The 12,322-nt window shown below is 46.9% G+C and overlaps 1 protein-coding gene across 2 annotated transcripts in view; it reads right to left on the bottom strand.

The window, feature by feature from the left end:
• The window catches only part of EARS2 (glutamyl-tRNA synthetase 2, mitochondrial), a 37,117-nt gene extending 24,862 nt beyond the window's left edge, over nucleotides 1-12,255 (bottom strand). The window contains exons 1-2 of one of the 2 annotated variants that reach the window (XM_055409680.2): nucleotides 11,963-12,255; nucleotides 9,246-9,401 (exon numbers count right to left, since the gene is read on the bottom strand). In XM_055409680.2, the coding sequence (XP_055265655.2) occupies nucleotides 9,246-9,401; nucleotides 11,963-12,101 (295 nt within the window). In that variant the 5' untranslated portion in view covers nucleotides 12,102-12,255. The remainder of the gene's footprint in view (nucleotides 1-9,245; nucleotides 9,402-11,962) is intronic. The other variant, XM_055409681.2, reaches the window with a different exon arrangement.
• Between the last annotated feature and the right edge of the window lie 67 nt (nucleotides 12,256-12,322).

The following is a 12,322-nucleotide window of genomic DNA, read 5'->3' as shown; positions in this document are numbered from 1 at the left end:
GATCCATTACAAGCCCAAACCCCAACCCAAGGTCTGGTTTCCACAGGTCACAAAGGATAGATTTCACTTATAAATGCTTCCAGGAGAGGCAGAGGGGACACAGAAGAGCTGCTGCTGCTGCTGCGTCACTTCAGTCGTGTCCGACTCTGTGTGACCCCATAGACGGAAGCCCACCATGCTCCCCCGTCCCTGGGATTCTCCAGGCAAGAACACTGGAGTGGGTTGCCATTTCCTTCTCCAATGTGTGAAAGTGAAAAGTGAAAGTGAAGTCGCTTAGTCGTGTCTGACCCTTAGCGACCCCACGGACTGCAGCCTACCAGGCTCCTCCATCCATGGGATTTTCTAGGCAATAGTACTGGAGTGGCTTGCCATTGCCTTCTCCGACAGAAGAGCTAGATGATGGTATTTCTGCCCTCAGAGGGCTTTCAAATGAATTAGGAAGCTAAGGACAGGGTTAATCCTGCACACCTGATGTCCCACAGTCTCTGGAGGTAGAGGGGCCTGGGCTCAAAGGCACTGGCCAGCTCTAAGGCCAGGCAAGACACCTTGTAGAGCCTCCGTTTCCTGTTTTAAAAGAAGGAAACAAACATTTACTTAGGCTTCCCTGGTGGCTCAAACCATGAAGAGTCTGCCTACAATGGATGAGACCTGGGTTCGATCCCTGAGTTGGGAAGATCCCCTGGAAAAGGAAATGGCAACCCACTCCAGTATTCTTGCCTGGAGAATCCCATGGATGGAGGAGCCGGCTACAGTCCATGGGGTCGCAGTCAGACACGACTGACTGACAAACACGTAACACACGAACATTTACTTTCTCCTGAGGGTCATCACGAGGCTGGAATAAGACAGCCTATGGAAAGGCTCAGTGCCCTGCCTGGCATATCTCAGCTCTCAGTAGGTCCCAGCTGCCAGTATCACTGGTTCTGTTGATATTGGTATAGCTTCATTTGTCAGAGAAGGGGGACTGGGTTACATGCATCTGGGGTTCCTTCTTGATCTAACATTAGCATGTCCAACATCTGGTATATGCTCCAGGGTTTAAGAGCGACTCCACTAGATGTACATAAGAAATAGTATGTAAACGTTCATAGAAATTTGACTCATCAGATCCAAAATGCAGAAACAATCCAAATGCCCAACCACTGATGAATGAATAAGCAAAAAGTGGTATCTCCACATAATGAATATTATTTGGTCATAAAAAAGAAAGAATTCATTCATGCTACAATATACATGCCGCAACATCCCCTTCGGGGATCACAGCCTTGTCCTGGAGACATGTGTACCTCAGTGAAGCTCTGAGCCAGGCCGTGCAGGACCACCCAAGACAGACAGGTCACAGTGGAGAATTCTGACAAAACGTGTGCTACAGGAAGAGGAAATGGCAATCCACGCCAGTGTTCTTGCCAGAGAACCCCATGAGCGGCATGAAAAGTCAAAAAAATGATACCAGGACATAAGCCCCACCCCCACCCCAAGTTGGTAAGTGTCCGATACGCTATTGGAGAAGAGTGGAGGGCAATCACTAACAGCTCCAGAAAGAACGAAGCAGCTGGGCCAAAGCGGAAACGACGCTCAGTTGCGGATGTGTCTGGTAGTGAAAATAAGGTTTGATGTTGTAAAGAACAATATTTCATAGGAACCTGGAATGTTAGGTCCATGAATCAAGGTAAATTGGATGTGGTTAAGCAAGAGATGTCAAGAGTGAACATCAGCATCTTTAGGAATCAGTGAATAAAATAGATGGGAATGGGTGAATTTAATTTAGATAACCATTTTATCTACTACTGTGGGCAAGAATCCCTTAAAAGAAATGGTGTAGCCCTCATAGTCAACAAAAAAGTATGAAATGCAGTACTTCAGTCCAATCTCAGAAATGCCAGAATGATCTCGGTTTGTTTCCAAGGCAAACCATGCAACATACAGTAAATCCAAGTGTACGCTCCAACCACTGATGCCAAAGAAGCTGATCAGTTCTATGAAGACCTACAACATCTTCTAGAATGAACGCCAAAAAAAGATGTCCTTTTCATCATAGGAGATTGGAAGGCAAAAGTAGGAATTCAGGAGATATCCAGAATAACAGGCAAGTTTGCTTTCAGAGTACAAAAATGGATCAGGGCTAACACTAACAGAGTTTTGTCAAGAGAACATGCTGATTACAGCAAACACCCTCTTCCAACAACCCAAGAGACGACTTCACACATGGGCATCACCAGATGGTCAATACCGAAACCGGATTGATTATGTTCTTTGCAGCTGAAGATGGAAAAGCTCTATACATCAGAAAAAAACAAGACCTGGAGTTGACTGTGGCTCAGATCATGAGCTCCTTATTGCAAAATTCAGGCTTAAATTGAAGAAAACAGGGAAAACCTCTAGGCTTTTTGTTGTTGCTGTTCAGTCGCCAAGCTGTGTCCGACTCTTTGTGACTGCAGCATGCAAGACTTCCCTGTCCCTCACCATCTCACCATGTCCATTGAATCGGTGATCCCATTCAACCATCTCACCCTCTGTTGCCCTCTCCTGCTTCTGCCTTCAATCTTTCCCACCATCAGGTTCTTTACCAATAAGTCAGCTGTTCGTATCAGGTGGCCAGAGTACTGGAGCTTGAGCTTCAGCATCAATCCTTCCAAAGAGAATTCAGGGTTGATTTCCTTTAAGATCAACTGGTTTGATCTCCTTGCTTTCCAAGGGACTCTCAAGAGTCTTCTCCACACTACAGTCCAAATGCATTGATTCTTTGGTGCTCAGCTTTTTTTATGGTACGCCTGTCACATCCATACATGACAACTGGAAAGACCATGCTGCTGCTGCTAAATCACTTCAGTCGTGTCCGACTCTGTGTGACCCCACAGACGGAAGCCCACCAGGCTCCCCCGTCCCTGGGATTCTCCAGGCAAGAACACTGGAGTGGGTTGCCATTTCCTTCTCCAATGTGTGAAAGTGAAAAGGGAAAGTGAAGTCGCTCAGTCGTGTCCGACCCTTAGCGACCCCATGGACTGCAGCCCACCAGGCTCCTCCATCCATGGGATTTTCTACGCAAGAGTACTGGAGTGGCTTGCCATTGAGCCTTGACTATATGGCCTTTGTTAGCAAAGTGACGTCCTTCCTTTTTAACACACTGTCTAGGTTTGTCATAGCTTTTCTGCCAAGAAGCAACTGTCTTCTAATTTCATGGCTGCTGTCACCATCTGCAGGGATTTTGGAGACCAAGAAGAGGAAATCTGTCACTACTTCCACCTTTCCCCGGTCTATTTGCCATGAAGTGATGAGACTGGATGCCATGATCTTAGTTTTTTCAATACAATATTTAGTTTTAAGCTGGCTTTTTCACTCTCTTCCTTCACCCTCATCAAGGGGCTCTTTAGTTCCTCTCCACTTTCTGCCATTAGAGTGACACTGTCCACATACTGAGGATGTTAATATTTCTCCCAGCAATCTTGATTCTGGTGTGTTAACTCATCCAGTTCAACACTCTGCATCATATGCTCTGTGTACAGGTTTAATAAACAGGGTGACAATAAACAGCTTTGTTGTACTTCTTTCTCAATTCTGAGCCAGTGAGTTGTCCCTCACAGGTTCTAACTTGCTTCCTGACCCACATACAGGTTTCTCAGGAGACACTTAAGAAAGTCTGGTATGCCCATCTCCTTAAGAGTTTTCCACACTTTGTGATAATCCACACAGTCTAAGGCTTTAGCATAGTCAGTGAAACAGAGGTGGATGTTTTTCTGGAATTCCCTTGCTTTCTCTATGATCCAGCGAATGTTGGCAACTTGATCTCTGGTTCCTCTGCCCTTTCTGAACCCAGCTTGAACATCTAGAAGTTCTCGGTTCACATAATGCTGAAGTCTAGCTTGAGGATTTTGAGGATAACCTTCCTAGCATGGGAGATGAGTGCAACTGTCTGGTGGTTTGAACATTCTTTAGTACTGCCCTTCTTCGGAACTGGGATGAGTACTGACCTTTTCCAGTCCTGTGGCCATTGTTGGGTTTTCCAAATTTGCTGACATATTCATTGTAGCACTTTAATAGCAGCATCTTTTAGGAAGTTAAATAGCTTTGCCAGAATTCTATCACCTCCACTAGCTTTATTGGCAGCAGTGCTTCCAAAGATCCACTTGACTTCACACTCCAGGATGTCTGGCTCTACATGAGTGAGGGTATACACCATTATGGTTATCTGGGTCATTAAGCTCTTTTTTGCAGAGTTCTGTGTATTCTTCCCATCTTTTCTTGATTGCCTCTGCTTCTATTAGGTCTCTACCATTTCTGTCCTTTATTGTGCCTATCTTGGGATGATTTAGGTATGACCTAAGTCAAATCCCTTATGATTATACAGTGGAGGTGATGAATAGATTCGAGGCATTAGATCTAGTAGACAGAGTGCTTGAAGAACTACGGATGGATGTTCCTAACACTGTACAGGAGGCAGTAACCAAAACCATCCCAAAGAAAAAGAAACCTAAGAAGGCACAGTGGTTTTCTGAGGAGGTTTTACAAACACCTGAGGAAAGAAGACAAGCAAACAGCAAGGGAGAAAGGGAAGATAAATCCAACTGAGTGCAGAATTCCAGAGAAGAGCAAGGAGAGATAAGGAGGCCTTCTTAAATAAATGACACAAAGAAATAGAGGAAAACAATAGAATGGGAAAGACTAGAGTTCGCTTCAGGAAAATTGGAGATATCAAGAGAACGTGTCATGAAGGATGGGGACAATAAAGGACAGAAACAGTAAGGACCTAACAGAAGGAGTAGAGATTAAGAAGAGGTGGTAAGAATACACAGTAGAATTATACAATAAAGGTCTTAATGATCTGGATAACCACAGTGGCGTGGTTACTCACCCAGAGCCAGACATCCTCGAGTGTGAAGTCAAGTGGGCCTTAGGAAGCATTACTACAAATAAAGTTTGTGGAGGTAACAGAATTTCAGCTGAGCTATTTAGAATCTTAAAAGATGATGCCGTTAAAGTGCTGCGCTCATTATGACAGCAAATTTGGAAAACTCAGCAGTGGCCATAGGACTGGAAAAGGTCAGTTTTCATTCCAATGCCAAAGAAAGGCAATCCCAAAGAATGTTCACCCTACCACACAATTGCGGTCATTTCATGTGCTAGCAAGGTTATGTTGAAGATTCTTCAAGCTAGGTTTCAGCCTAGCTTTACCATCTGGTAGCTAAGATGGTAAAGAATCTGCGTACAATGCAGGAGACCCAGGTTCAATCCCTGAGTTGAGAAGATTCCCTAGAGAAGGAACTGGCAACCCACTTCAGTATTCTTGCCTGGAGAATTCCATGGACAGAGAAGCCTGGCAAGCTACAGTCCACGGGGTCACAAAAAGTTGGACACCACCGAGCGAATAAGCAACAGCAGGCTTCAGCAGTATGTGAAACGAGAACTTCCAGATGTATTAATACAAGCTGGGTTTACAAAGGCAGAGGAACCAGAGATCAAATTGCCAGCACTCATTAGATCATAGAGATAGCAAGGGAATTCCAGAAAAACACTTTCTCCGGCTTCACCGACTATGCTAAAGCCTTTAACTGCGTGGGTCACAACAAACTATAGAAAATTCTTAAAGTGATGGGAGTACCAGACCACCTTATCTGTCTCCTGAGAAACCTCTATGGGGGTCAAGAACCAATGGTTAGAACCGGACATGGAAAAACAAGACTGGTTTCAAATTGGGAAAAGAGTATGTCAAGGCTACATATTATCACTCTGCTTGTTTAACTTATATGCAGAGTACATCATGTGAAATGCAGGGCTGGATGAATCACAAGTTGGAATCAAGACTGCCGGGAGAAATATCGACAATCTCAGATAAACAGATACCACTCTAACGGCAGAAAGTGAAGAGGAACTAAAGAGTCTCTTAATGAGGATGAAGGAGGAGAATGAAAAAGCTGGCTTGAAACTCAGCATTCAAAAAACTAAGATTATGCCATCTGGACCAGAAGGCTATCATGTCACGGCAAATAGAAGAGGAAAAAGTGAAAGCAGTGAAGATTTTTATCTTCTTGGGCCCCAAAATCACAGTGGATGGTGACTGTAGCCGTAAAATTAAAAGACGCTTGCTCCTTGGAAGGAAAGTTATGACAAACCTAGATAGTATATCAAAAAGCAAAGACATCACTTTGCCATCAAAGGTCCATACAGTCAAAGCTATGGTTTTTCCAGCAGTCATGTATGGTTGTGAGAACTGGACCCTAAAGAAGGCTGGTCATGGAGGTTTAGTCACTCACTTGAGCCCAACTCTTGCCTTCCAGGCTCCTCTGTCCAGTATTCTTGCCTGGAGTGGGTTGGCATTTACTTCTCCAAGGGATATTCCTGACTCAGGGGTCAAACCTGGGTCTCTTGCACTGCAGGCAGATTCTTTACTGACTAAGCCACTAGGGAAGCCCAGAAGGCTGAATGACAAAGAACTGATGCTTTTGAACTGTGGTGCCAGAGAGACTCATTAGAGTCCCTTGGACTGCAAGGAGATCAAACCAGTCAATTCTAAAGGACATTACCCCATAATACTCATTGGAAGGACTGATGCTAAAGCTGAAGCTCCAATACGTTGGCCACCTTAGGTGAAGAGGTGACTCACTCAAAAAGACCCAGAAGCTGGGAGGATTGAAGACCAAAGCAGAAGGGGGTGGCAGAGGCTGAGATGGTTAGCTAGCATCACTGACTCAATGCACATGAATTTGAGCAACTCTGGGAGATAATGGAGGGTAGGGGAACCTGGAGTGCTGCAGTTCATGTGGCTACGACAACTTAGTGACTGAACAACATAAATGGACCTTATGCTAAGTATAGTGAAGTCACTCAGTCGTGTCCGACTCTTTGTGACCCCATAGACTGTAGCCTACCAGGCTTCTCTGTCCATGGGATTTTCCAGGCAAGGGTACTGGAGTGGGTTGCCATTTCCTTCTCCAATGCTAAGTATAAGCCAGTCACAAAATGAAATGTCTCAAACAGGCAAACCATACAGAGGTTAGTGGTTGCCAATGGCAGGAAGGAAGGAGGAACAGGGAGTGCCTGCTCACGGGTTTGCAGTTCCGAGTTGATGGAAATGTTCTAGAATTAGAGGGGTGATAGATGCACAATACAGTGAATATACTTAAGACCACTTTGAAATGGTGAATTTCATATTATATAAATTACAGGTCGACTCCTGAAGCAAGAACATCCAGAAGTTACCCACCTGGGGTGCGGATCCCTGCCCACTTGGGTGATACCCTTGGGCCGAGCCAAGGGCTCCAAGAGGCTGGACGCATCGGTCTTGCTCATCCCAGCACCCTTGTCCCAGCACGGTCTGTGCGGGATGTGGAGCCTGTGCTCCACACATGGCCGATCACGATCTCTTGCCAACCACTGTATCCTCACGTCACATTTCCAAGTCCTCTGGTCTCCTTGGGCCTTCCTGATAGCTCAGTTGGTAAAGAATCCTACTGCAATGCAGGAGACCCTGGTTCGATACCTGGGTTGGGAAGATCCACTAGAGAAGGGATAGGCTACCCACTCCAGTATTCTTGGACTTCCCTTGTGGCTCAGCTGGTGAAGAATCTGCCTGCAATGCAGGAGACCTGGGTTCAATCCCTGGGTTGGGAAGATCCCCTGGAGAAGGGAAAGGCTACCCACTCCAGTATTCTGGCCTGGAGAATTCCATGGACTATACAGTCCATGGGGTCGCAAAGAGTTGGATGCGACTGAGCGATGTACACTTTCACTGGTCTCCTCACTGTGCTTGGGCCACTCTGGCTTCCTTGCTGCTCCTCAAATATGCCCAGCACTAAGCTTCTGTAGGGCCTTTACATCTGCTACTCTGGGCTTTGAGCTTTCTCCCGCGAGGCAGCCACGGCGCCAACTTCTCACTTTGTGCAAGTCTCTGCGCTACTGTCCACCCCTTGGGGAAGTCTGTCCTATCTCAAAGAGCACCCACCCCTCCCTGCTGGTTTGCTCACCTGCTACCCCTTTCTCTACAGCACTTATTACTGCTTCATATCAGAGTAAGGATGAACTCACCTGTATTTTTTTTGCCCTACCACCTGGCATATGGGATCTTAGTTCCCTGACCCGGGATGGAACCCGTGCCCCTGGCACTGGAAGCTTGCAGTCTTAACCACTGGACCACCAAGGAAGTCGCTAGAATTCAGTTTGTTTGTTAAGTCTGTCTTCCCCTGCTTACTGAGGGCAGGGTCTTTGTTTTATGCTCAAATACTACCTGGACCACAGTAAGTGACCTTGGTACATGAATTCTTTCACTCAGCTAATCTCGACTGAGTTTCTGCTACAATCTTCTATAGTTGAAGACAGAAATGAAATCAGTTTTTGCTCTTCAGTAACTCAGAGTTTAGTTAATGATTTACCTGAGATTACAGCACACGATGTCGAGACAGTCTTGGAGTTTTGGGCATTTTCCGGTAGGGAGATTAACTAGTTATCCCTGTTCTGACAGGTAGGCAGCAACCAACCTGGGGAACATACACACACGCCTCTTTGTCCTCCCCGAGCTTAGCTGGCTTCAGAATTAAACTTCCCACAGGGAGGCCAACTTAGCGGCTGCACACATTTTGCCTGACTCATACAATGTGTTCATCTGAGTTCAGATTTGACAATGGGAAGGACTCATCAAAAACGAAACAAAAACAAAAAACCTTGGCTACCTGGCTCCTCCTGGAAATCAGAAGATTTGAGGAGCTGGGCCAGGATTCCCACATGGCCAAAAAGAGCTGGCGCTTCCTCAGGCTCTTCACAGCTCTGGAGCCTGTTTCCTGCCTGCTCCCAGGAGGAGGTGAGATTCCAAGATAAAAACAAGAATCTCAGAAGAGCCTTGGAGCTTCCCCTCCTCCCCCAGGGAGCTTCAGTATCTTTCTGGGTGGTACCTGTCCCCCAGCCAATACAAACGTACCCTTCCTCCGGGGACCCCAAGTTCTCCACCCTGGGCCCCGTGAGAAGACCTTCAGGCTCTTTCTCCCACTCCTTCTCTGGCTTGCTAAATTGCTGAGTGGTGTCCGACCCTTTGCAACCCAGTGGACTGTAACTGGCCAGGCTCCTCTGTACATGAGATTCTCCAGGCAAGAATGCTGGAGTGGGTTGCCAGGCCCTCCTCCAGGGGATCTTCCCCACCCAGGGATCGAACCTGAGTCTCTTGTGATTCCAGCATTGGCAGATGGGTTCTTTACCACTAGCGCCACCTGGGAGAACCTTGCTCCTTCCCTGAAGAAGGGTCCTTTCCCTGCCAGCCTCACCTGCCCACTCGAGCATGTCCTCAATATTCTCCGCTGCCCCAGGCACAATACGGGTCTGATCCGTGTCCTCCAGCCTCAGGATGAAGCTGCCTTGGTGCTTCTTGGCAAAGATGTAGTTGTACAAGGCAGTGCGGAGGCCACCCAGGTGCAAGAAGCCTGATGGAAGAAGGGGCAGCCCAGATGAGACGGGGAAGATGAAGGCCAAGTCAATTCTGCTCATGATAAAAGGGCCCAAGGAACATCAAAGCCCAGGAGATGGCTCTCCCTGTCCCATATCTCCAGCACTCAGACTATCACAAAGAGGACTGGGGTGGCTGGCTCATTTACCGTCATCCTGGAAGTGGAAGAACACCCAGGTTTTGGAGCATATCATTTTGTAAAATGGCTCCAGCTCTCCCCACCTGCACCCATCGTTCTACTCTGAGATTTGCATTGAGACCAAGTTTCACCCAAAGGGGAAACAGATGGTTAGTCACTGAAGCCACTTCACACGTGCATTTCATTTATGCAAATTCAGTGAGGTCTCTGGGCAAAAAAAAAAAACTTTGCTAATTGAAAATACTGTATAATTACATTTTGCACATACCCTTTATGCACTGTACGGACTAACCACATCACACATTTTGAATTTTGACTACTTGATGCTCTGAATGCTGCCTTTAGATACTAATGAAAACTAATATTCGACTCCACTGTATTTCTCCACCCAAGTTTAAACTCTTAAAAGACTTTACTGTTTTCATTATTCCTGACTGAATAGTTAGAGTAAACAGTTTTCCCAGGGCTGTCATTTCCCCCCTAACCCTGCCTTCTTTGGACCAGGTCACGGCCCTGTCTTCACAATGAGCTCATCTGCATCTTCAGGTACTAGGCCTGCATGAGACAGGAAACGATCCTCTGGGATCAGACAGACTCTAGCTCAAACTGATTATATAGGTGACCTTCAGCTAGTTCCCTGGTGGCTCAGACGGTAAAGCATCTGTCTACAATGCGGGAGTCCCGGGTTCAAGCCCTGGGTTGGGAAGATCCCCTGGAGAAGGAAATAGCAATCCACTCCAGTACTATTGCCTGGAAAATCCCATGGACAGAGGACCCCGGTAGGCTACAGCCCATGGGGTTGCAAAGAGTCAGACACGACTGAGCGACTTCACCTTCACCTTCAGCTAGTTATTGCAAGGACACCACAAAACCAGAGTTCCCCAAGATAGAAGACATGGGTCGAGTAGTTGAAACCAAGACATCTTATAGATCTTGATTCAAATTCTGCTCCCCTTGGACAGTCTACTTGATTTTTGTGAGCCTTAACAAATTTCCTAATTTGTTAAGAGAGATTGGCAACAAAAAATAGAAACCTTCCTTACAAGATCACTATGAGGCATAAATGCTGATCAGAGTGTACCATTAACTTTAGCTATTACAATGATTTATATTCTGTCTGTAGTCAATCGCCTTGCCAATATGGGCTCTTCCAGCAAACCAGCAAGGAAACAAGACTTAAGATCATCATAAAGGAGGTTTCTGCTTGTTAAGTGCTTTCCAGGAGGTACCACACCTTCCCAGTGCCTCAGTTGGATTACCTCAAATGATGAGGTAGGTACTATTATCAGCTCTATTTGGCAGATGTTAAAACTCAGAGGTTCAATGCTTTGCTCAAGTGGCAAAGCCAGAAATCTGCACCCAGACAACCCCAGGCCTTTGCACCCAAATCAGAGCTTGTCTGAAAACTGTTGGCAGTTCACAACCAAGTAGGTACAGAAAAAGTAAACGCCTAAAAACTGAGAGCATTTTGACAGGATAATTTTACATCTGTTGAATTCAATAGAAAGTCTCATATTTTGTATGCTTTTCAGAGTTTCGATTTTCTAGTAATTTCTTCATATGGATTTTTATAAAAGTATTAATCTGTAATTCACTGGAAATCAGAAGGCAGTCAAACCCAGTGGTGGTTTGAGGAGCAGGCTCTACACTATAGTGCCTGGCAAGAAATATCCTTGTCATCCTGTGCAGCTGGGATCTCATTACAATGGTGGCTTTGGGACCCAGGACTTTATAACAAGAGGTGTGCTTTTTGTGAAGAGGGTAGGAGGTTGCCTCAGAAGGAAAAGAACTTGAGGAACTAGTGGGGAGGCCACTAGGGTAGACAATGGGTCCCTGCCTCGCTCTGGCTTGCTAAGCTCCAACACTAACCACAGGACCGTTGTACCTCCAATTTCCTCTGCCCAGAAGGTACCTTCTATTGGCTTCAGGTACCTAGCTCCTTGTTACTTGTTTCTCAACTCTAATGGCACCTCCTCAGCAACGCAATCCTGAGCATCCTACCTAACCCCTTATCCCCTACAGTGCTTCACGTCCTGCATGACACATGTGACTGTTTAAAACTACGGCTATTTTTTTTTTTTTTACATGTTTGTAGCAGCAGCAGTGCCTACCAGTGTAGGCTTCCTGGGAGCAGGGACACTACTTTCTCCAAGGTCGCTGCATCGTGCCTAGAACAGGTTGTTTTGAGTACACAAGGAAAAATGAACCCAAAGAAATGGTACAGAACGATAAGGACGAAATTCCTGGCAACGCGAATAATTTTCGCTCGTAAACATATTTCTATCTCCGTATAATGCGGTCTCACTGCCCCTCCACCGGAAGGGATTCGTTCGGAATATTCGGGGGGCGGGCAAGAGACGGTAGGCCTCTGCCTGCAGCGTCACGTCCGCCAAGGTTACCTGTGGGGCTGGGGGCGAACCGCACTCGCACCGCAACCCCGGGATCAGTGCCCAGGCTGGCTTCGCGCCGCCCCATGAGGCGGCCCAAGGCAGCCGGGGAGCTCCCGGGATGCAGCAACCTCTTCAGGAGCACCGCCATGTGGGGTGGCACCGCACACGTGGGCTTCTCCGTGCATCACTTCCGGGGACTCCTCCCAGCCAATCCGCTGCCGCCACAGAAGGCGCAACCCCGCCCCTTAAAGGCGCCGGTCTCCTAGCCTGCAAGCCCACGCCCCCCTCCCAAGACTGCGGCCCCACTCGGCCTCAAGGGGGCAGCGCCTAGCAAGCGGGCGATTTCCCGGGCCCGCCCCCCTCGGTTCT

Source organism: Moschus berezovskii, chromosome 27 (assembly GCF_049115385.1).
Source record: "Moschus berezovskii isolate FMDL1 chromosome 27, NW_MosBer_1.0, whole genome shotgun sequence".
Classification (NCBI taxonomy): Eukaryota; Metazoa; Chordata; class Mammalia; order Artiodactyla; family Moschidae; genus Moschus; species Moschus berezovskii.
This window is presented reverse-complemented; position numbering and strand designations above follow the sequence as displayed.